We start from the raw sequence: 25,297 nt of genomic DNA, 5'->3' as shown, positions 1-25,297 counted from the left end.
CGAACTTTATAGCGTTTGTGCTGACCTCAGAGCCATAGGCTAAGATCTATACAGAAATCCCATGCAATAGGATTTTATGTTACACCAACGAAATAAACTAAAAATCGTCGAAAAGGATTCAAGATTCTTTGTAATCTTTTGAATTGGAGAATTGCACGACACATTTTTGCCTTACTTCTAAAATATTATATAAATATAGACGAAAATTTGAATTTACCGCCATTCCTCGTAGTGGTATAACCTCCAAACTGGTAGACAAACGCACAGCGTACCTAATTACAGCAGACTGTGACAAACGTTATCAACAAATGAATATCGTCGATGATGGCGCCACTGCTGCCGTTCAGGTATTGGATAAATAATAAAGGTAACATATTACAATCAGAGGGCCTTTTATTTTCTTTAGAACAATATATATTATGTTGGTGTGTGTGTGTGTGTAAAACACTCGGTTGAAAATATTTACAGGAAGTAGGTACGTGGTTTCCTAACGCTGAATAGTGGCATACGATTCCTGTGCTGAATACGTTTCGGTAATGGGAATTTGATCTTGGAATCGTGGAATTGTTTCACTTGTGGTCTTCTGCAATTGGCAGCCTTTACCACTTCTACCTTGATAATTTGGATAGAGTGTGCACGAGCACGATGACGGGCGCCCATGTCTCTGTAACATTGGGTTACAGCACCGCTCACAGACAGATCTCTGTATTCTCTATACATATTGTGAGTTCCGGATCTTGAGTCATATCTCAACCAAATTCCAAAATTCTTAATTTTGACAGGTGTTTTTTCTGAAATCTGACCATTAAAACATGAAAACGATTTATCTTATGATCAATAAGTAATTGTAGTTCATGGTAGTTAGATTCTTTATTTACCTGTTTAAGAGATACAATCTCTCCAGTAGATTTCTTGAATTTTTTCAACTGACGCAGGAAATACCAAAATCTGGATTTCGCAACAATAGCGTCAGGTGCAAATATTCTCATTTTATACAGAGGTGTGGTTTTCTCCTTCTCGGTCGGCAATTTGCGACCGATTACCTCGAACTCCTTCAACTATAAAAAGAAAACAATTATTATTCGATGTAACCAAATTTCGGTTTGTAATCACGTGTGTTTGCAAGCAACTAATTTTGACGTACACAAAATAGTAATCTTCATCATAAAAACATATATTACTTCTCTCTATAGAATAAAACAGTAATTTAATTCGTTCTAAATATAACGAGATACAAAACGTACTGATACTTCTATATACAATCCGAACATGTGTCGGCGATCATAGAGTTGTAGGTTAGGCGAATATTAAAACGCAATACAACCTCGTTTTAGCCGTTCTTGTTGAACTTTTATAACACATAAGATTGCAATATCGTAAATCATTTTTTGACAGGATATATTTATGGTTTTTTCAATAGAATTTACAATATTTACTTACTTCTCCTTTGGCTTTCATTTTGCCGTGCGTACAGTATCACGATAAACCGGAAAAAGGGGTCACTCCATTCGTGCGTCAGTGATGTAGGGATGTTCGATTCCGATTTTATTCTTTAGAGGAAAAGATCGATCTTTTGAATCGATTCTGCAGACCTCGATCTTTTGGGAGAATCGACTCTTTACCGATGAATCGATCAGAAAAGAATCGACCTGTATAAGGATGATCGATTGTTTCGCAAAGAATCGATTCTCGACAATAACCGAATCGATGGTACACGAAAGAATCCTATTGGACAGTCTGTCACGGGACGAGCGTGCAACGAATTTTTGGTAAGTTATTATGAATATTTGTTTGACATACACATGTTATAGATTCATTTTTCAAAATGTGCATGTGTGTAAATATATATGGGCTCTTCCGGTATTTTCCCGCCAGTAATTGCCAGTAATAGTACCCCACTACTTTCTCTACAAACGTAGGACCGGTAGGACATAGATACGATACTGTGCAGGTCGCGCATACTACGAAAATAGAATGTTAAATTCAATATACTTTAAAAATGAAAAAAGGTTTTAATGTAATCATATGCATACGAAGCATTGGCTAGAATTGTCGTTCAACTTTTATTGAGCATATAATCATAGCTACAATTGTATTAATTTTTATAACTTGTGATGATCAGACAAATGTACGTTTTTGTATACGAATATACAGTTCTTGTAAATTGTACATAATATTCGTCATATATAAATCGAAATGTGGTCTATTATAAGGACATTTTGCGTCCTTCGATGGAAATATCAACAGCTCTTCTTGATCCTTTCATCCTTTTATTATCTATATAATTTTTCATATGTCTCTCGAATCGGTTCATCTGTTTCTTGGAACTCTATTAAAACGTTATAACAGGGATTATAAGTTAGATTATGAAATGTTAATCAACGGTGGGTTAAATAAGTATACCTACCCTGCTAATATCGATGTCAGATTTCCAATCAGGCCTTACAACGTAATCTTTATTTGATGGTCTAGGAACTCTGGCTCTTCCAACCCAGCCAGGATCACCGGGTCTCAAAGGTCTAGGTACAACAAAATTCATTAACAGTCGAATAATCTCATTTGATCTAATTCTATAACAGCCTATTCGATCCATACTTAGCGTCTCCTTTCAGTGCTTTATTTATATCTTGTGATTTTTGCGAAGTACCACCGTCTTCTGTCTTCCTTCGTTTCTGTGGCGTTTGTTCCAAATCCCTTTGCATTCTTTCTTCTTTCGATAACGCTTTGAAGTCAGCCGACAGATTAAATATAGGGCGTGCCCATTCGTTAATCAATTTACCGGCACGTTCCTTGTTTTCTTTGGTTTCTTTCGGATGCTTATAAAGATACATCACAGCTTTTCCGATACCAGACTGTTTCAAGGAAGACTGATCTATTCGTGGGAACTGAAACGTTCATTAATGTAGACGCACGCGAACATAATTTTACATTATTCAAGCTAAAAGCTTATAAACTTACTTCCCACAAAAGTTTTAAAAGACTGTCTCGAATCTTTAGCGAAGGCAAAGATCGGTCAGGCATCGGTGCTAACCAATCAGTCAGCACTGTTAATACATTATGCTCTAAAAACGCTAGCTGTAGGTCGTGTTTTTTAAGTTGCGATAATACTTTCGGTAACATCGCTATTTTATTCGTGGCGGGTTTATTTTGTTGATTCAATTTCCTATCCTCTTCTGATGCGATCCTCATGTCGGACAACAACTGCGCTATAATATCGTCGTTGTCATTAATTATGTCAATGTCTTTCCTCTTACGTCTGCGTGATTGTTCTTCTTTTTTACGAGCCAGCATGCGATCGAAATCGGACAAAGCGTCATCCCTGGAATGTAAATCATGTATTATTAATTCTCATGAATCTTTCACATTACGTAGACCTCGCTTGCAATCGATTATTGTTACTCCAATTGCCTTTGAACTATTACTTACATATATCTGCTACTCCTGATAAGCGTACATCAAAGACAACGATATAGATTACAACACAGATTTTAAACATAAATCTTCCAAAGTATTTCAACAACTTACATTCCTCCATCTGCGATGACACCATCGTCCGAATCCTCATTTTCTTGCTGTCCAATAGCTGCACTCTCATCAAGCTGTTTGGCCTCTGCTTCCTCTCCTTCCTCTCCTTGTTCATCGTCGTCCTTCTTTTTCTCTGCTCCCTCATCATTGCCTTCATTCTCCGAGTCTGACAAGCCGTGTTTCGACTTTTTGGTCGCCTTAACCCCGTCATCCTCTTCCTCAGAGTCAGAAAGAACTCTGTTCCTCTTTTTAACAGCACTCTCCGAGTCCTCGCTGCGACTTCTCGATCTCCTGGACTTCGATGCCGAACGAGATCTTGATCTTGATCTTGAGCGAGACGAGTGTCTAGACCCAGCTGCCGATCCCGACTTCGATCTCGAACGTGATCTCGATCGCGATCGTGACCTGGATCTTGATCTTGATCTCGATCGTGAGCCAGAACGCGACCTTGAACGGGACTTCGATTTCGAACGTGATCTCGACTTCGAACGTGATCTCGATTTCGATTTTGATCTTGATCTCGACTTCGATCGCGATCCTGAACGCGATCTGGACCGAGACGCCTTCGAACTGGAACGAGATCTAGATCTAGACTTCGACGATCTCGAGCTGGATCTTGATCGCGAATGGGAACTCTTTCTCGAAACCGGAGACTGTGATCCTTTGCGCGATCCTGACACCGACCTCGACTTGGATCGTGATCTGGACTTGGATCTTGATCGCGACTTGGATCTTGACACTGACTTCTTCGAGCCGGATCTAGACCGTGATCTCGATCCCTGCCTTGATCCTGACGGTGTCCTCGACTTCGACTGAACTTTCGGCGAAGGCGATCTGGACAGGGATCCTGATCGAGAGGCTGCGGCCGGTTTCCTGGGGCTGGAGCCGGATCTGGATCTGGATCTGGATCTGGATTTACGGTTTTCATCTATGGAGCCGGGAGATTTCGAATGCGTGCTTTTAGGGGAACTTGGTCCTTTTCCCGAATTGTCCACCGATGGAGATGGTGATCGTGAACGGGATCGAGAAGCTTTAGCGCGTGAAGGAGACGGAGACGGGGACCGTGATGGAGATCGCGAGCCTTTCTTATCGACAGAGGCCGATCGCGATCTGCTGTGCGATTTTCGGTGAGGACTCTCCGAACGGGAGCGTGATCTAGCTGCAGAAGATGCTCGCGATTCAGATGGAGATCGAGATCTAGCAGTCTGCTTCGGTGAACCAGAACCTGAGCGAGAACGCGATTTAGAGCGTACAGAACGAGAAGGAGATCTAGACGGTGGATTACTATGTTTCACTGATGTGGATCTTGATCTAGACCTGGATCTGGATTTGGATTTGGATTTCGATCTGGATCTGGACCTGGACCTGGATCTAGATAGCGAATTTTGCCGGGACGCTGCGTTAGAACTTTTCCTAGATTCCGCCACCGACGAACTCCTCGATCTCGATCTTGACTTCGACCTCGATTTCGACCTTGATTTTGACCTCGACTTTGACCTTGACCTCGATCTCGACCTTGATCGAGATTTAGCGGAACGTGGCGATTGCGATCCGCTATGCACAATCTTTCCATCCTGCTCCGGAGAAGGCGACTTAGAGGGAGATTTTGAGGTGCTCCTTCTACCAGCAGATTTTGAACTGGATCTGGAAGATCTCTGGTTCTTAGGGGATCCCGGCGAAGCTGATCGATTCTGAGAAGGCGATCGCGAAGGTGATCTGGAATATGATTTTCTTGAATTGGCATTCGAATGCACCGATGCTGGTGACCGTGGCTGTGCAGGTGACGACTGATTGGATCTGAAGCAGGAAAGGAATTAAGATTATGTTAGGTATAGCCTAACTAAACCTTAGTAACTTGAATCTTTTTTACTTGAGAATTTGATAAGATAAAATTTCTATAGCTTGCAGATTTCGGCTCTTCCATTCAGATTCCAGTTACCAAGGTTCTACTATGTTATTTAAATAACCTAGGAGAGCGGTTGGTGGAATTTGACTTTGATCTACTTCTGCTGGACCGTCGAGAGTCTACGGAGCGACTTCTAGACTTTTCGTGCTCCTCCTCCGATTCGCTTCTATCTTCTGAAAATGAAGTAATACTGTCTTAGAATTATGCAAGAGTTTTGCAATATTTTTGCACGTGTATACATAAATGTCAAAATTAATACCAAGAATTTAATAATTTATGTGCATATATAAATAGATATTTCAATATATGTATGTATTATTATCAGACCAATGCTAATAATTTTTATTGTGTATCTTGAAAGGAGTATGATTTACCTTCACGATCCATTGTATTTATATACAAATATACACCTTGTCACTACGTATTATCAATTATTTTTTTTCCTAAATTATCGAAGATAAAGACTCTCTCGGGAAGGCCCGCTAAATTTTTAAATAACACCTTATTTTTAATGACAGCTTGGGCTCGACGAACATGCTCGAGGAAATGTATTTACGTTAAAAAAACACAAGAAGTTGTGGAAAAATTCACAAGGAGCACGCCTGATTGGCCATTTCGCTTTTGGCCCACAGTTTTGTCAGGTTAGACGTTTAGAATCAACCAATCGGTGTGTTTATTAATTGAATGAAACTTGTACTACACGGTATTTACGATTGTAAACGCGTAGCCGGTAAACTCTCTTCCACAAACTACGCGATGCGATTATTCTTGTAACGTTAAAAGGTCGAATGATAACAATAAACACCGTCCTGTAAAATATTTGAATAACAGAGGGACGCACGTTGCTCTTATACGAAGAGAAACTGATAAAACTTGTACGAAATTTGGAGAACGGACGTCGGCTTCACTTTCTATTTAGTATTGTTCTATGATCGATTCGATGAAGAATATTCTTATAGAAACGAAACTTATGGTACAGTCTTGAATATTTCTGTCTTTAAATTCGTTGACCTTGAAGTACCACATGCAGACAACGTTGGGAGACCGCATGCTAAAAACTGAAAATATTGGAAAGCGCGCCAATATTTGAAACGTAATATGATAAAGAACGATGTACATGAGTTTGTGAACTCGATAAATTCAAGCTACTTAAAATATGATTAGCGAAGTTTCACATTCGAGTGAATGTTTATTCAATAAATAATATAATCAATAATTAGTAAAAGCAGCTCTGGATAAAGTGATTTGAAACAAGCGCGCTTGGTATCTGCGGGCGAACTAGTGAAATGGCGCATAAACTTGTGTACGCATGCGCGATGGATTCGCCGCTGTGTTCACGACTCTCCACGATAAGAATGATCCGTGGACTCGAAGACGACCGAGGGTAGCCGAATCTCACCGAGCCTGCTTAACGAACAACATGGCGGCCGTGGCAAAGTTTTCGCCGCCCGTATGAGGGATTCGCGTTGTCCGTGATCGAGCGGTTGACGGTGCAGACGGATCGTCCAGTGACCCTGGCAGGGTCGCTTTGCAACAATTCGCGAGTGGAAATTCGTCAGTGTGGTGGCAAGTTTCGACAGCCCGATGCGGGTCGCGTGCAGCTCTCGTAACGCAAATCATGACTTCGATGCTGTCCAGCTTTAACCCGCCTATCGTTAAACGATTGCTGGGTTGGAAGAAGTCCGAGGGCGAGGATAAATGGAGTGAAAAAGCTGTGAAAAGCCTGGTGAAAAAGTTAAAGAAGTCGACTGGCCTCGAGGAGCTCGAGAAAGCGATCACCACGCAGAGTTGCAACACCAAGTGCATCACTATACCAAGGTACGCTCTCGATCCCGCTTACTCTCGCCCCGTGCATAGATATTACGATCTCTCTGTGACTCTCGGTTCTTTTCTCTTTTTGCCAATCTGTTTTTGTACCCACCACTGTGACGTAACGTAACGGGTTCGCGACGAGATTTCGCGTTCTCTGCGTTTATCTCTGTGTGTTGTCCGTCCCCGACGACGAAACTCCATCAAATAGATAGTGTGCGCCGCGCGCGCGCGCCTGTGTGAGTGTTTTGTTCCTCGTTCTTATTTACCAGTCCACATATATTCGTACGCATAATGTCACGACGTCTATCCATATGACGTTTCTCTTTCACGGCATTCGAACATAGACGAGATGGCTTTCCGTTCCTATTAACAGGATCCGGTATACCGATGATTTCTATTTTCGTATGTATGCTTCCTTATAAACGCCTGACAGTCCATCACGCTCGTCATATTCTAACGCGATCGAATCGTTTAAGAAAACAGGATCGCTCGAAGTCGCGGACATGAATTCGCTGTTTAGAACCATCATCGCCGACAAGATTTGCCATTCGGTGCTATGTGTGCTTTCGCACGATAGCAAAACGTATCGCAACGTACTTCGGAGCACAGTGTGTTTATTTAGTAACGCCAATGTTATTTACTAATAACCTCCGTTATGGTTCGCAACTCGCAGTATAGTATTTCTATTGGTATGACAGAAAAAGTTGGAGAGAGTTGTCAAGCCATAAAAAGATTAAACGATAGTGTCATCGAGACGGATTACCAAGCGTGAACAGATTAATTCGAATGCCGCTTGAAGGCCCGTTTTTTTTTTTTTTAGAATTTCCCGAACCCCTGAGGAGGTCTTGGAGGTTTCCTTGTTAGCCTCGAACATGTTTTTAGGATCATCTATTCTTTTATATTTCGTGACCGCTGTCATCAACCTGTTTTCCTCCAATCAGGTTAAAAATAATACTGTTTTTGCGATGTAGCTATTGATAGACTGTCGATGTTTATATTAATTCGTACAGACAGATGTCGATCTATACTTTCCCGGGTGTTGTAGGTTAGGAAAAGCAGTAAGTGGCACAGACTCGGTCACAGACTTGGATCAAGGTCAAATCTGTCTGCTATTTCATTTCATTGATACGACTACAATTATACGTTTTCTTTTTAACCGACTAATCTATATTCAAACGAGTAAAGAAACACGTGAGCATTTAAACAATCGCTTCAAAACCTGTTGTACCGATCGAAGCAATCGATACATCGATACCTACCTGTAGGGTCCTTTACTCTATTAGGTCAGCTTTCGTTTATTAATTTTTATTATTTCGTGTTAAAATACCAAAAGGAATCGAGGACGAACTTTTGCGCTGACCTTATTTATTAATTGCAGAAGGTTGGTTTTTCGTGAAGTTACAAATGACAACGGGTGTTACGCGTTACGATCTCAGATTATTAACGTCGGTAATTACATAACAATTTCAGCGGAAAAACTATCGGGTACAAAGGAACGAATGGAATGGCGGGAACTGTCGTTGCCGATGCGTGAGACCGTTAAAACGAAGGACCGTGTAAACGGTTCTTTGATAGTTCTTAGTAGCGTTTCGAATCGGAATAAATAACAATTACGGCGATCGCTGTCCGTTCCGGTTTCGAAACACGGCGCGAATGAAACGCGAAACACGTGCGCGTCACGTTGCACGTTCGCACGCGCGTCGCGTCGCTCTGTCTTTTTTTCTTCCATTCAGATTGTTATTAGCCCTTCGCGATGTATAATTCAAAACACATGAAAAAGGGCTTTCCCGACTTACTATTATCGGCCCCTCTTTCTTTTTTATCTCGCCCGTTAAAACTTTCGATAGCACTGACGGATTTCTTAACGCTCTTTTATCGAGAGCGTTTGGAACCCGCGGAACTGGATCAAGGACGTTCGTTACCGTCATTTTTACATTCGGAATAAATAAGCAAAGAACCAGAGGCCGCGAACGATAATTTTCCCACAAATTTTATTCTAACACCGTCCTTGCCTGATAATGTATTCCTTCCACCATGTTTTTCTTTTGAATTTTTCTTAATTTTTAAAAATATTTCACTCAAATAATATCCATGCCTTCTTGCTATTATTCTCACGCAGTTAAATAAGCAACTATTCGCGTACGATTTATTTGATCCTAACTTGACTTAAATTACATAAAGTACAACAAGAACGCTATGAACACTCGCAATAGCGATGAGCTATGCACTCTATTTTTATATACTCGAAGTAAATATGAAACTTTCCACATGCTGGATGCGCGTATCACTAACGTGGTTACGTTAACGATAATTCCAGTACATTTATTCATTTCCAATGTCACATTATCGTCCGAATACATCCCTACTCAAACACATCTCTCTCCTCTGCGTTTGTTTGATCAATAAATAAATTCGCGGTAGTATCGATCAAATATTTGTGCTTTTAATACAAACTAATTAACACACACGCGCGAAAGGACATTTAATTTTAAACATTCTTTTCACCGTGGTCGCATATGTAGCTGAACGTATATAATTTTTAAAGGATTAATTCAACCGGCGCCGCAGGATTTCGGATGAATTCATCTGCTTTTTGTTCGGTTAAATTTAGACTCGTCTATCTTATCTGCGAGATTGTAGACTGTAAATTTCGCACGTCGCGCGGAAGAAAAGAATGTTTGACTGCAATCGCGATGCATCACGGATTGCGACTAAGATTGTTGCATCTTGACGAAGATAGCGTTTTTTTTTCCTTTACAAATACAGTAGAAATTAGAAACTCGTATAGAATACTCTGTCTCTGTCTCTGTCTCTGTCTCTGTCTCTGTCTCTGTCTCTGTCTCTGTCTCTGTCTCTGTCTCTGTCTCTCTGTCTCTGTCTCTCTGTCTCTCTGTCTCTGTCTCTGTCTCTCTGTCTCTGTCTCTGTCTCTCTGTCTCTGTCTCTCTCTCTCTCTCTCTCTCTCTCTCTCTCTCTCTCTCTCTCTCTCTCTCTCTCTCCCTCTCCCTCTCCCTCTCCCTCTCCCTCTCCCTCTCCCTCTCCTTCTCCCTCTCTCTCTATCTATCTCTATCTCGCTGTACAGAGGACACTATTTTTTTCTAATTGTATATATTTCGCTATTTTCCTTGTAGCTTACACCTTTCCTATTTGTTGTCGGCGTGCCGTCGGTGTAACGAGGACGTATTATTATTAATGGGATTGATTGCGGCACGATACGCACCTCGTAGCCATTTTATCAATAACAGTCGTGGGCAACGTCGTCGCGCGGCGTCCAAGGATTCTCGTAGGAGAAAGGGAGAAACAATTCGTTATCGAGAAAGGTAGATCTTTCTATAGAAACGCAAACAGTTTTTGCGTTTCTCGACTCCACTCCGAGCAAGCGAAATCGCGAAACCTTTTTCATTTCGAATATTTGCATCCTTTTTTCTCGAACTGTTTTTGTCCCTAACGTCGACCATTTTGGCGGATATCGTAAATCCCAAATCGGACAGTTCTTGGATCTAATTTTTTTTTTTGTTTTGTTAAAACCGCGAAATTTTCATTTTCGTCGAGGTCGTCGATCGCGACGCTCCGTTTTTCTGAGAACTCGTTCGTCGTCGAGTTGCATTCGCGGAACGCCGCGCCGATAAGATAGATGACCGACGACGACGACGACGACGACGACGACGACATAGAACTGACGTCCAACTTTTCGGGGACAAAATTTTCAGGAGGCGTTCGCTGTTCTACCGTAAGTTTCGTTTTCTTCTTCTTTTTTTCTTTGACGAAATCGCCTTGACGAAATAAAGCCTCCCATTATTCAACGGCAAGTTATTCTTGAGTAACGCCAGCTAATTGACGTTCACGTAACAAAATCGATAGATGGAAATAAGCGTTTGCGTGAACATGTGGAACGAATTCTACTTTGGGACTGATCTTACCGACATCGATGAAAACGAGAGTTTATGCTCTGTACTCTAAAATTAGATACGCGTATGTTATTTGGCATTAGTTTTGCTAGAAATTTGGTGGTAGGGTGTCGAGACAAAACTAGTTGTTGCTGAAAGTTCACTAGAAGTATCGGTTCTCGTTAGATCGTCATCGAAAGCTTACTAGGGCAATTAGTCCTTGCTGGAACGATGTCAGAGGAGTCGTCATCTCGGTGCCGGTGATCTCATCTTTTGAGGACAACGAGCAACCTAGAAAACATAATCGACAACGCTCGATCCTGCAGCTTACCTGCGATCGTCGGTATTCGCGCACGTGTGCATCGTGCACAGCGCGGCTACCCGTGTTTAGCGGAGAACGACCCAGTAGGTTTGCAGCGCGTGCAGATATCTCGTCGCGCGTTGTTTTCTTTCGTTCTCCTCGTTCTCCTTGTTTCAACGGAAGGAAACGTAATGCAACACCGTACCTTGTGCAATCAATTCAATTCGTTCAATCCCCGGCCCTCGTTCGTCGCACACGCGGAAAGAATTTCATTTCACGGTTAACGCGACTCTGTCCTCGTGCAAGCGTGCGCTGATTCAGAAGAAACGAGACCGCCCGTGCATCATCGATGCAGCTTTGCCGTTTCACCTGGCCTGCAACGCGATGACCGCAGTGCATCGAATGTCGAAATCGTTTGCGACAACGACGGAGCTCCGTCGTCGTCTCGAAACGAAAGGTAAAGTTCGGTGCTCGGGACGAACACCTGTTGAGAGGCGAGAGACGTCTCGCCGAGAAACGAGCAGCAGTACTGCATCGAAACCGTTTCAAGTCGATCCGTGGAAGAAAACCGAAGTATGTTTTCGAATTGTTATGCAATTGCAAGCGTTCTGCGATTTTTCTGGAGGGGGGAGAGACTAGGGGGGAGGGAGAGCTCGCGCAGCAAACATATGCATTCGCGTCGAAGAGCCAGGCAGGTGGAGAGAGAGAGAGAGGGGGGGGGGGGAGAGAGAGAGAGAGAGAGAGAGAGAGAGAGAGAGAAAGCGAGTAGAAGGACGCTGTAGATTCGCAGAAGTAGAACGACGGGAAAAAAAGATTCTAAGCGGGATCGTAGTACGAAAACGCGTCGTTTAGATGACCGTGAGTCTGTCGTTTAACGCTGACGAAGATCGGAGACGAATTGAGTCACGAGATCGCAGGAAATACGTGGATCGGTGCTCGTTCGAACGTCTTCGACGGTCAGATCGGTAAGGTTTTTGGGTCCGGTTGAATCTTGCGTTGCAACTCGATCGAGATCGCGGTTGCACACGGCTCCCTGACAAGATCGCTGCCTTGCATCCGTTTCTGCGGCTTCGTTTCCCGGGCAGAACGACGGGAATGTCGATTCGCCGAGGCCGAAGATACTACTGCACGAGGTCGACGCGTTCCTCGCCACTCGCACGTGTGTGACTCTGCGATTTTCCATGGGAGACCGTGCTCTCGTATCTGTGACAGTTATATAAGTCCGTTGACGACGACGCTCGCAAGGCAAACGAACGTCTGTTCGCCGCTTATTATTTGCGAATGTGTAACGCGAGGTCTGGCTATTCGTCGTCTTCGGCATTATTCCATCACGATACGTGTGTTCGAAGAACCGCTGTCTAACCCTGATCTGTTCACTGCGAACACCCTCTTCTGAGAAGTCATACCTCCTTTATAAAGTATTCATACAATTTACCAGAAAAAAACGATGGAATCTCGGAATATCTTTGATGCTACGCGAAGATGCAGCATCTTTGATGCTATTCCCGAGTACATGTCTAAGTTGTCGTGTTTGCTGAATTATTCGTTGGCAAAAAGACTCTTTTTCGATGGACCCATTCCATGGGTCAACATCGCCCGCTATTTCCCTTTGAAGAACGGGGAAATAAACGCGCGTGCCCACGTCGGTTGACTTCTTTTCGCGGTTAGGCGCCACCGTTTCCGGCGCGGCAGACAGAAGTCGAAGCGAACGAGAGGTAAAAGGAACTTCGGAAGTAGCGTTGTAAAACGGTGGTTGTAAGTCATATCGAGACTTGTCTCAAAACGTAAAATGCAATTAGTTCAACAGTTCTAAAAACAGCAAAGCAATAGAAATGTGATTGGAAAGAAAATCTATGATCCGGAGCCGTAGGAACGCAGTGGGATTTAAGAAAGGACAGAATCTTGACTGTATTGATTACTATAAGGATGTTTGTAGCACAGCATCGTCTGGACCATCTTAAGATACGTTCTGTACCTTCCCTTTAAGAGTAAAAGGTCGCAAACTACCATCGGGGGTTGATCAGGTCAATCAAACCGCACTATAATCGGACCAAGGTGTCGCGTGTGACATTTATGCAAAATAAACATTTTCCTCATCGACTGCAGGAAATAAGAAATAATTCTCTATTCCCCGGGTTTTTCAGTTATAGTCGAATCTTTTTCGCTATCCCTGCGAATTGTTGGTTCTGAAGGATTCCAAGGTGTTAATTGGAATCTTCTTTCTGTTAAAGGCCTAGCCCAGGCGGAGTCGGTGACAACGGTGTCCAAGGAGCGCGCGGCAAGGGTCTGCCGCACGTGATCTACTGCCGCCTTTGGCGCTGGCCGGACCTCCAGTCGCATCAAGAGCTGAGAGCGATCGAGCACTGCGAGTACGCGTTCACACAGAAACGAGACGAGGTCTGCGTGAACCCGTATCACTATCAACGAATACAGACGCCAGGTGAGCAGACCACCCTGACGGGCTCCTTCCGGTCATTTTATTTAAGAGGGTGCTTTAAAATGGGGGTCAGATGCTTTAAATAACACCACCTAAATCGGTCAATTAATTAACCACGCCAAAGTTGATAGAACAGCTAGCGATTCGATTCGATTTAATCGTCAGGAATTGAAAATTAAAATAGTTTGCATTAATTGCAAGGCGTAGAAACCGAATAGAAATTTATTTCTCTCTTTGGTGGTTAACCAATCGAATAATTGAGCGGCTAATAACGCACGAAACGTATCAGTTTTGCCAGCCATTCTCGTGCCGCGGCACAACCTCGCCGGGGACGAGTCCGTCCTCTACAATACCTCCCTGGAGGAGCTGAGCGTCAGCGTGCCGGAGAACACGAGCTTCCACGCGACGCTGAACCATCAGCATCACAATCAGCAAGGTATACCGCAGTCCCCTCAGCAGCAGCAACAACAACAACAACAACAGCAGCAGGCGAACAACCCTTATCAAGGAATGCAGGTTAGACAAGGACACGGACTCGGACTCGACTAACTCTTTTCTAGTCTTGTTTAAAAGCTCAGTTTCAGAGACTCATTCGGTTTTCTTTTTAGAGTATGCAAGCGACGAGTCCGGCGAGCGTGGGGAGCCTAGGAAGCGTGCAAGGTTCACCACATCCGGCGCCAGGATCTATGGACCCTCCCGCGGACACACCGCCACCAGGATACATAAGCGAGGATGGCGACAATATGGATCACAACGACAACATGTCTTTGTCGCGCTTGTCTCCTAGCCCCGTCGATGCGCAGCCTGTCATGTACTGCGAGCCTGCCTTCTGGTGAGTCCGGGGCTTCATCGGATGACCGTTGATACCCCTTCTTCCACTGATTCCCCTTCCTTCGTTTATGATAGATTGTTCACTTTGTCGGGTTCTAGGTGTTCGATAAGCTACTACGAGCTAAACACAAGAGTGGGCGAGACCTTCCACGCGTCGCAACCGAGCATCACGGTCGACGGGTTCACAGATCCCAGTAACTCGGAACGTTTCTGTTTGGGCCTGTTGTCGAACGTAAATCGCAACACGGTAGTCGAGCAGACCAGACGACATATCGGCAAAGGGGCCAGGCTCTACTACATCGGTGGCGAGGTGTTCGCGGAGTGTCTGTCCGATTCGAGCATATTCGTACAGAGTCCTAACTGTAATCAACGTTACGGATGGCATCCAGCTACCGTTTGCAAAATACCACCCGGTGGGTACTCCGACGTGCTTCGAGGGCCCAAATCGATTTTTAAAAAATTTCTGATTTTATATTGAAACGTAACACAAGCCTTATCTGGCTACGTACCCTCTATCATGGATCTGTGAAAGATTGAAACGTCTGCTTTTTCTCTTTTCTGCGGTAGGCTGTAACTTGAAGATCTTCAACAATCAGGAGTTCGCCGCGCTGCTGTCGCAGTCGGTGTCCCAGGGGTTCGAGGCGGTGTACCAGCTGACTCGGATGTGTACGATCAGGATGAGCTTCGTGAAGGGTTGGGGGGCGGCGTACCGACGGCAAACCGTCACATCCACGCCCTGTTGGATCGAGTTGCATTTAAACGGCCCGTTGCAATGGTTGGACAGGGTGCTGACGCAGATGGGCTCGCCGCGCCTGCCCTGTTCCTCGATGTCATAAGATTGTACATTTCCCTCCTTCCTGGACACGAGACAGCAAAGAGACGATTCGCGTGCCACCCTCTCGACGGCCAACGCCATCGTCATCGTTGATTGGTTTCCTCTCCACCGCGAATTAGACGCTTCCCATTCGAATTCAGCCGCGATCGTGTTAGAGCCACGGTGGCACCTCAAAGAACGAAAAGAGGACGCGACGGGAATAAAGAACTGAATGGTTTCTAAACGGTTCCGCCATTACGGGAAAGAATGGTATGTAAATAACGAGTCACGCGTTTAGAGGAACACGAAGAACGCGTTCACCCACGAAACCGACAGCGTCTCGCTCGTAGTACACCAACGTGGCTGCCGTTTTAACGATTCACGGTCACGAATCCGATTTTCGACGAACAAAAGGGGACGGACTACAAAGTATTTGTACTTTAAACAGAATTTATGCGCGCGCGTACGCGCGGAAATGACACAGTTAAACAGAAAGAGAGAGAGAGAGAGAGAGAGAGAGAGAGAGAGAGAGAGAGAGAGCTCAGCCTTCGCATATTTTTATCGCTTGTTAAGCCAACGCACTCCGGTCTTACAGTATACGTGAACTCTTACAAGGTAAATACATAGTACTGCGCGTTACTCGTGTCTACGATCCGCTAATCACAGAACATTCTCCGCGAAGCGGACAAACGTGTCCTCCCATTGCACAGCCTCCAACCGATACACCGGTCCGTTCGGAGTTTTCGTCAATGTTTTTCCTACGAATAAACCAACCGCGGAATCCATTTCTCTCATACGGTAACAATAAGAGTGGATAATGCAGTGTTCAATACGTGTGTAACTGTTCGACGCGCTCGTTTCGTTAAATGGTCACGTCTTGAAGGGTCAGAACAGGCGAAACATGAGATGCAAACAGTTTGAACTCTGGAGCTGTTCGAGCTTCGAATTGTACCAGTGATTTTCACCTGGATATCCTTTCACATATTTTTATGCATCCTCTCTACACGGATCATCTGTCACTGCAGAACTTTTTCGAACATCTTTTCGATGCGTTCATTGAAAATTGTGAATATCAACGCAGATATTTTTATAGAAATATTTCATTTAAATATATTTGGTGCAGTTCAAAGTTCAAATTGGTTCTCGTGCAGTTCTTCGGATCGAGGATCAATGATTTAAAAGAGGAAAGAAAAATAGCTACGTACTAAGGTGTCTTATCAGGAGTAACTGATATTCTTATTAAGCGTAAGCGGTTGTATCTCTTGACATTGGTAGAAGTACCGAGCGCTCGAAATCTGTGGTAGACAGTAATATTTACACGACACACCATGCGACGTAAGCCGACGTGAACGCGGAAAAACTATATACGTATACCTTTCGCGTGTCTAGAGATTCATGCAGCGCATGGTAAACGTTACGATGCACATTTTCGTGTTGATGTTAACATAGCGAGCCATTCGTTAGTCGAGAATCGTTGTACAAGTGTTTGGCTCGGTGTACAGCAGCCTCGGGGCCACGGATTGCCTTCCAGGTTAAACTCGGAAGTTTTCTTCCTGCGTGACGTCGTTCGCTCGGAAATTGCCCCGGGGGGCAATCCAGGCTGTTCCCAAGGGCAAATGGCCATTGCCTGGCGCGCAGGGACGGTCGATTCGATGCGCGAACGAATCGTCTCGCGAGATTTTCGAGGAGATTGTTCGTAGAATGAGGAGAAACGCGACAGAATGCGAAGCTTGGAGAAAATTACGGGTAGCAAAACGAGGAAAAGCAATGGTCTGGCCTTTTTCAATATGAGAATATGCTTTCGCACGAGTCGAGTGTAATCGATTGATTCTGTAACGCATTGGATTTCACTTACAAATTGTTTGAGAATCGTGTAGTTCAAACGGTTTTTGTATTTTTAGCGCAGATTTTATAAAAGCCTATTTCGTATTCGAGACGAACCGAAAAAGAAGAAGAGTTAAACGGGGGTGGGGAAGGGGTGGGACGTCTTTCACGTAGAACGTACTAAATGAACGATTGAGGGGGTTCGAGTTTTAACGCGTTTTTATTATATTATGAGATATATATTAGTACCGAACGTACGGGACAGTCTTTGCACCAAGTGCATCGATTCAGTTATCTTTTTTCTTTTTCATTTTGTAACGAATAAAATTTTAAAGATAACATTGATACGACTTCTATGGAGTCTTTACGTGTACGATACGGGGGCCAATCGCACGCACAGATTGCGAGATTCGATCTCGACGAGAAAACGTCAAACGTTTCAGAGAACCGGTTCCTCTTTATATACACAAAATATACACGTGTATACACGTATGTATGAACGAAAAAGAAAATATGTATGTACACGTGTATACCGAAAGATATATATTATATATTTTTTGTCAATATCGTTTGTAACGTTTCATTTTTACGCTGTTTGTAATGAATTCGTTTTTAAATATTAAAGACTTGAAAGCAGTGAACAAAACACAGTAACCGCGCCGGCCGGCTGCGAGCTAATTCAATTTCGCAACGTTGACGGATCCGTGCGAATCGCACCGAAAAGAAAAAGCAAAGGCAAATTCGACGAACGAAACGCGATCGAATTTAAAAGGCGAAAACGGGTCGCGATTAGTTGCCGCGGATACGAGATCTATTTTTCTAACGGCGCGTCTCGTGCGATCGAGACCGAAGGATCAACTAATCCGACGATTCGTTGGACATCTATCGACGCGTTTTTACGTTTGCGACGCATCCGATCGTATGTTCGTTTTATATTCGGTTTTTTTTTCCTTTGATATTTAAGAACGTACATACCTTCTTTTATACCGTAGGGCACGTGGAAAAATCGGTGTCGCGTGCACACAGTGACGACGACGACGACGACGACGACGATTCGTGAACTTGCCAGCCGACCGATTTTCGCTGAATCGACGTTATATCGCTGGTCTGTTATTCTTGAAGAAGCGATTCGACATACACCGTTATAGATCGCCGATTTGTAGATTTCATTAATTGCAGAAACTTAGGTTCTTTGTTAATGATTTTATCAGAAAAGCCGGGCGCTTTTGACAATTTCGTGGGAGCCACGGTCAGAGTTGTTCAAGTTGTTATGTGTCACTTTTGTTTCACATATTTTTGAACCTATTTCTTCCAAAGATCCACGTTGATCTTCTCTACTAGACGTCTTATCGAATAAATTATTTCAACTGGCTATTAGAAAAGTAGGGTTCAGATGAAATGTAACACTGGGTCAAAATGGAAATGGTTAAACTGTTAAACCCTGAGCGAAAGTTTTTAATCTCTACTAAGAAATGTGAAAATACATTAGAATTTTTAACGTGCTCGCAACTAACAGAATCGTTTAACAATTTCTTAAAGAACCATCCTTACGATTTCAGCAAAATAAAAAATTTATAGTGGTTTACTTTCGTCCGTTTAAGTTGGAAATCTGCGATCTAATAGCCATCCCCTATAATCATTTCAGACTGATGCTATTTGGGTACTCGAAGTGGGGTGGAAAGCAATTCTGACTTTTGATGTGTCTCGAGTCTTTTCTTCTTGAAAACAGGCTGTGAAACATTCAATTGTATAATTGCAGGCGACGGTATGGCGAGGTAGCAAACCGATTGAGCTCGTAAAAGAGGTCCAAGAATTGCATCCTAACATTCTCATCCACCAAAATGCTATTAATAAGACTTACAATGACTGTGTTATCAATAAGAACCTTAAAAATCTTGCTCCGATGAAAACTGTTAAAAATTACATTGCCGTGGGATGATTGAGAGCTGTTTTTCCAAATTAAAAATCAAAAATATTTGAACACGTCCTGTAAACCCAGTGTTCCCGTAATTCCACCCCTAATGTTGCTTACAGGGTGGCTACCTCTCAGTACCGCTGTCTACACGTCACGTTGTTACCTATTACACACCAGACATACGATCTTCCAACTCCTTAATAAGCTTGTCTCACAGATTTGTATGCACTGGATACGAATCAGTAAATTCTGAAAAATGTTTTCAGTTGATAAAAATCTGTAAGATGCATTTATTCGAGGAGTTGGGAGCGGTATTAATTGAAAGGACGTTGAAGAGAGGACAAGCTCGGGCAGTGGCGAGGGATGTATATGCCAGATAGAGAGAGAGAGAGAGAGAGAGAGAGAGAGCACGAGACTCGAGGAGGAACGATGTATTCTATTGTCGTCTTGATAGCATAACCGTGTAGCATAGGGGCGCGTTTCCGGTGTTTCACTCGCCAGAATAAAAACGGAGAACGAGCGCCATATCGTCGGGCGGCTCGAGCAACCCTTGCAGTAGCATAATCGGAGAGGAAAGTCCTCTCTGCCATAATCGACAGAAGCCACTGTTTTTTCTTTTTTTTTTTCGGCAACGCTGCTAGACGCGGCGGTTCTCGAGATACTCGCGCGGAAACGTGCTGTCCGCTTGTCGAACGATCTATCACAACCACTTGCCTCCTTGCCAGACTGCCACTAATTAAGAAACTAATTAAGCAAGACGCGAGCAACGGAGGGGACCGAAGAAAACACTGGTTTTCAGTGTGTTTTAGCTGCCGCGTGCTTGCTCGTCCCACGTTACCATAATAATATTAAACACAGATTCTCTCCATCCGCGTCGGCGAAAGAACGAAGAACGGTCCTCTATCTGGGAGAATGCGTTCCGTTCGCCAAAAGTATTGTTTAAGTGTAGCATTTGCCAAAGTTTCTTTTAAGTACAAGAGTATCGATTAGCTGCGGGTAGGCAATCCGAAACGGACGTCGCATTCGTGGAAAATTCTCGGTGGTGTTGCTTCTATTTTTCTTATTTTTTCTTTTTTTTTTGGGTATCCGTTACCGTTTTATTATTTCTTCTTTTTCTTTCCTCTCTTCTTTTTTTTCTGTTGACTCTGTCGTCTGTTCATTGATACTGTCGTTACGTTTTCCCTCTTCTCCTTTCTTTTCTTTTTTATTTTTTAGATACATTGTTTTAACAGCCGAATGTCTGTCGAATCGAGCGGTCCGACGATTATCAATTCTTTCATTCTCTATAGCTACTCATACGTATACGTACCGCATATATCTATACCTTGTGTGCGAATTAGCCGCGTGCACGTCAGAGTAACGTCGACCGGAGACGGACGAACCAGCTTCAGAAACTCCGATATTTTTTTACAAGGCGAAACGAAACGTGAAAATTGATATCGCGCGACGGCACGCGCTCGACGAAGGTTCGTCGATCTCGTGTCGACGTTTTCCTGGCGTGGGCGAGAGACCTCTTCTGAGAATACGAGACGAAATCGAGAGCTTGAAAGGGAACGTGTGCGGGAGAAAATAGACGAGACGTTACGACAAGAGATATCGAGTGTGAGACTGTATAATAATTATAAATAAATGTACACATTAAGTCCAATAAAAATTGATTCTACCGCTCTTCGTCGATCGACCGTGAGTAACTATAACGAACGTGCTTCTAACTCGCATTCTAATACGCGTCGTAAGTATTTTGTGCAAGAAAGATTAAGGTCTTGGTGCAACAACCGGGCAAGTACATTTTTAAACGAAACTGTGCTTGTCGAAGTTTTACATTATTGCTGATTTTTCGAATTAAATCATTGTTTCAGGCTTTTGCACCAGGATCTTCAATCGAATTGCGAATTTCCTTACGTTTGAAAATGTTCTAGTTACCATAGTGTTCCACGCGAAATGTTGTAAGATAGTCTGTGAGATCACGATCAAAGAGGATATCATTTTAGAGTATAAGTTGCGAGGGTGATTTCCTAGGGCTGCAAAAGATGCAACCCACACTTTCAAATAAAAGCAGTTGAGTTTAACGATAGTGAAATTAATGTACCATTGTATTAAAAAAGATTGGGGATTGCACCATCTCCAGTCCTTAATGTCTTACATTTTCAGATGTTAGTCCCTCTGATCGTCTTGCAAAATATCTTGGAACATTTTACATAGAACACCCTGAATGGTTCTACCGAATTCAACCTTTGCTAAACCTATCATTAAATGTCGTAGTTTGCATAAATATTCGCAGTGCGGTGATAATAAGTAATTAAGTTTTACTTAATTTTATCTTCCACAACTTGTTCACAGCTGAACGCGTTGGAGAAATGAGCATTTCTAAATTTCCCCCGATAATAAGCTAAAAGGACACTGCCGTGACTAGAGTGGGGAACGAGGGATCAGGACGAAAATAAAAGAACTGAAAAGATCGTGTTGGTTTGGTGTGGTAAAAGATTGTATGATTGACTACGACAAACACGATTACAATCCATGGTAGGATACAGCGTCGCGCGACCATATCCTGTGGCACAGTCTCGCAGCAACAATCAGTAGGACCCCGACGATTGTAGCATTATTCTTAAAACGAATGTGTACAAGTCACCAACCATCGGCGAGTCCCCGAATCGCATCCATCCTCTCCACAAATGCGCAGACAAATATTTCGTCGATCGTTTCCACTCTTTGAGCAGAATTTCAGGCAAGAATTCTTCTCAAACAATGCGAGACGATCGACGACTCGCGTCGTTCGATGGGAGCTTCGTAATCACATCTCGAGTCGCCAGTCTTGACTATCCTAATCTCTTCGGCATACCGATGACGATCCTTTCTTCTCATGTGCACCGTTGTGCCGGACTCGTCGACATTCTCGGTTTTGTGAATCTCAGTCTCGGTTTTCGACTAACATCGACTACAACTAGTACGGTATCGAGTGAACGAATAAACAATGATTTTGAGATGACAAGATTGCAAACGAATACAGCGGTGGGCGAGGACGTTTCTCTATGTGACGACGGGCTTCCGTTCTTTGTGTGTGTGTGTCGCGTGCGATATTCGAAGCCTGTGAACCATGTTTAGTTGCGTTCTTCTTCTCTTCTTCCTGTGTGGAATTGTTGCTGTCGAGTCGAACAAAACAGTTACAGGCGGCCACGAGGCTTCGAGGCAAGCATCTTCTTCACGGAGAACATGCTCATGGACAGGCCCACCGTGGCGAGCACGAATGCCGATTTGGTCACGTTGCGTTCCGCTGCGTTTCTACGAAGCGCACTGTGTACCGCTCCCTGAAAAATTATAAACAATCGAATTAGAAAAAATTCTTGAACATGCATTTCAGTATCTGCACAGAGGCAATTTTTTACCGCCCCGTGCGGCTATATTCTCCGTAATTAATACGTGTTCAAGTTAATTGGCATTTCAAATAGCAGACTCTAGCGATTGCGATCTGCGACGCAACATCTGTACAGCGATCGCACATAGAATTCCAGAAATTGTAACAGCAGTGCGTTGAAACATTAGAGGCGCCACTTGGTAACGTATACACAGAACGTTACGCAACACGCTAGTCAGGGCCGTGACAATTGTGGTGCCACGCTGCAGAATGCCCTCTATGTTGTGCTTCGTGAAAAATTCTATTTTTTCGTCAGGGTGTGCTCTAATTTTATAAGAAATTTTGAGCCCTTCCCAACTGGCGCCACCGCGGGTGTCTCAGCTACAGATACAGCATTGTGAGATTGTTGCAGAACAAGATTGTTGTACCTGATGAAACGATAATCTGAGAGCGTAGAGGGTGGCAGGAGTCACATACATCTCTACAACACGGCTTTGGCTCAGTACTCTGAAAACGAAAAGACCAATGATTATGTATTTGTTACATAAAGGTCGGGTTTCGAATTTAAAAGCGAAGGACAGCTAACATTGGAAGGCATCCAGCCTGAAAAATTAATTAAATAATCGTTTCTCGATTAATTTTAGGGTTACGCGTTTTTAGGGATGGTGGGGAATGGTATAGTAAGTCCTTCGTTCGTTACCTCTACAATTGTTCATTATGAGCATTTATATGGAATTAATCAAAGATGAATTATTGTTATGTTGAATTAGTCTAGATTTCACTGTACAATTCAATATAAGAACGATGAAGAATCGTAAGAAGACATTCAGTAAATTATCACAGGATGCAGTTGAGTGCAACCGACGACTTAACACGCCCCCTCCACTTCACAGGTTTAGTGTAGTCAGTATGATTACAATGCATTCGCTAATGCACACTGTAAATAATCGGCAACTGCGTGACCCGTATCGCTCGAGTTCATTCAAGAATTAAATTTGTTTATAGTCATGAATCGATTTTTCATTCCTCTCGCGATCTTTGACGCTCATTGTAAATCGACGTTACGGAGCAAGCAGTATAACAAGCGCAAACAAATCTTAACAAATTGTTAATTTTCATCGCGCCGGAATTCTTCTAAAGTTTGTGACTGCATTCTACATTTTAAAGGATCCAATATCCTTTATACCTTATGTAACCTCGAGAGTGATATATCGGGCGGGTGGAAAACTCGGGAAAAGGCTTCGTTTTGGATTACAGGCCTGCTCGTCAATTTTCAAATTTACTGCTTTGTGGGGGAGGGGTCAACGTATGGAAAGCACACGAACCTAAAGGGCCTCACGTTTCTGTGCATATAGACTTAGGTTTATCACGATCAAAACGATCGATTGCTAGCATTATCGTTCCCTAAATACGATAAACGGATTATGTTACAGTTCAGTTCAGCCACGGTCTTCTATTAAAATCGAGAAGATATAATACTAGAACCGAATTATCCCATCACACATTCGTTTACGGTTGCAGAACGTTAATACGTCTTAAAATTAGTGAATGGTAAACAACGTCTAATAAAGAATGCTGGGGCAACAGACAAATATATGCAGGGCCTAGGAGCATCGTGATGTGGCCCTGCCGCGGGGTGCAAAAGACGCAAAACCTACGACAGTCCCGGTTAAACAATTAAAGAAAGGAAGCGGACATCTCTTTGGAAAGAATGATAGAAGTGTTATCGGATAGTAGAGCATAACAGCGACTGACTGCGTAAATACGTGCCTTTATCGGAGCGAACACGCCGCGTCGCGCGTCAAACACGTAAAAATAGCAAAACGTATTTAACAATGTCACTACCATTGTCGCCACCATTCGACTATTACAATATTATAGAAATTCGATACAATCAAACGATAATATATGTGACTTCCTGTTATCCGGTAAGAGAATGCGTGGTTAAGGTAACCTAAAAGCCGCGTAACTTGCGACGTTTCTAGAATCTTGATTTTAGCGAGAAGGAATGAAAGCAGGGAGGATGTCCTTGTCGAGAGTACTTCGAATAATGTTAGTAACAGTGTTCAGTCAATGCGAAAAATTAAAGGATCCCTCTTTGCTTGTCTGGTTTACAGAAACTAAATGTACAAACAGATATTGTGCTGGTGTTCAGGGTGGCCAGTTACATAATAAAACTGCTGTAGTTGCATTTAAGAGAAGGAAAATAGAATGGTTATAGTTAATTTAGTGAAAAATGGGGATTGGAGCTACGAACGTACCGTACCGTCTTGTGCGAAACTTGCCGATGAAAGACAATCACCGAAGCCGCGCGTTCCTTCGTTCCTCGTTGTTTCTTTACCACTGTTCTATCCTTCGATTTTGGTTGCTTTCACGATTATGCCACAGCGCCATCTTCGAACGACTGAATGCGAAACGCCCAAGCTTGTAGCCGATTAGTGTTCAGGATTTCTCCGCTCGGTGGCGCCACGTACAACTTCCGGCAAAATCTGCAAACAGCGCCATTACCTCGTAGTGGCGAAACGCCCAAGCTTGTAGCCAATTAGTGTTCAGGTTTTCTCCGCTGGGTGGCGCCACGTACAACTTCCGGCAAAATCTGCAAACAGCGCCATTACCTCGTAGTGGCGAAACGCCCAAGCTTGTAGCCAATTAGTGTTCAGGTTTTCTCCGCTGGGTGGCGCCACGTACAACT

The 25,297-nt window shown here is 43.4% G+C and overlaps 4 protein-coding genes and 1 long non-coding RNA gene across 7 annotated transcripts; 1 reads left to right on the top strand and 4 right to left on the bottom strand.

Annotated features, from left to right (window-relative positions):
* Positions 1–375: 375 nt before the first annotated feature.
* Rpl18a (ribosomal protein L18A) lies at positions 376–1,573 on the bottom strand. The gene is made up of 3 exons (XM_076802711.1): positions 1,441–1,573; positions 879–1,058; positions 376–798 (listed from the first exon to the last, which is right to left on the bottom strand). The coding sequence occupies exons 1-3, from the start codon at positions 1,456–1,458 to the stop codon at positions 463–465; spliced, it is 534 nt and encodes a 177-aa protein (XP_076658826.1). The 5' UTR covers positions 1,459–1,573; the 3' UTR covers positions 376–462.
* A 468-nt stretch (positions 1,574–2,041) lies between these two features.
* Positions 2,042–6,266, bottom strand: LOC143362393 (uncharacterized). 2 transcript variants are annotated; one of them, XM_076802489.1, is made up of 8 exons: positions 5,806–6,266; positions 5,493–5,604; positions 3,526–5,322; positions 3,427–3,441; positions 2,959–3,319; positions 2,596–2,885; positions 2,408–2,519; positions 2,042–2,329 (listed from the first exon to the last, which is right to left on the bottom strand). In XM_076802489.1, the coding sequence occupies exons 1-8, from the start codon at positions 5,816–5,818 to the stop codon at positions 2,207–2,209; spliced, it is 2,823 nt and encodes a 940-aa protein (XP_076658604.1). In that variant the 5' UTR covers positions 5,819–6,266; the 3' UTR covers positions 2,042–2,206. The 2 variants fall into 2 exon arrangements, with proteins under 2 accessions (XP_076658604.1, XP_076658605.1); XM_076802490.1 differs by lacking the exon at positions 3,427–3,441.
* A 551-nt stretch (positions 6,267–6,817) lies between these two features.
* Positions 6,818–20,918, top strand: Smox (Smad on X). Of its 2 annotated transcripts, none has more exons than XM_076802708.1 (6): positions 6,818–7,249; positions 13,661–13,869; positions 14,156–14,382; positions 14,475–14,698; positions 14,797–15,110; positions 15,265–20,918. In XM_076802708.1, exons 1-6 carry the CDS (start codon positions 7,050–7,052, stop codon positions 15,531–15,533), a joined length of 1,443 nt encoding a protein of 480 aa, XP_076658823.1. In that variant the 5' UTR covers positions 6,818–7,049; the 3' UTR covers positions 15,534–20,918. The 2 variants fall into 2 exon arrangements, with proteins under 2 accessions (XP_076658823.1, XP_076658824.1); XM_076802709.1 differs by lacking the exon at positions 6,818–7,249 and adding an exon at positions 12,206–12,394.
* LOC143362495 (uncharacterized) lies at positions 11,340–11,848 on the bottom strand. The gene is made up of 2 exons (XR_013083647.1): positions 11,635–11,848; positions 11,340–11,419 (listed from the first exon to the last, which is right to left on the bottom strand). It is a non-coding gene; the product is annotated as an uncharacterized LOC143362495 (long non-coding RNA).
* Positions 20,847–24,976, bottom strand: LOC143362623 (uncharacterized; the record flags this gene model as incomplete). The annotated part of the gene is made up of 3 exons (XM_076802965.1): positions 20,847–22,558; positions 23,034–23,112; positions 24,867–24,976. Coding segments are annotated over 3 exons (333 nt in total), but the record flags the coding sequence as incomplete, so codon positions are not given.
* Positions 24,977–25,297: the final 321 nt, after the last annotated feature.

Source organism: Halictus rubicundus, chromosome 17 (assembly GCF_050948215.1).
Source record: "Halictus rubicundus isolate RS-2024b chromosome 17, iyHalRubi1_principal, whole genome shotgun sequence".
NCBI classification, from domain to species: domain Eukaryota; kingdom Metazoa; phylum Arthropoda; class Insecta; order Hymenoptera; family Halictidae; genus Halictus; species Halictus rubicundus.
This window is presented reverse-complemented; position numbering and strand designations above follow the sequence as displayed.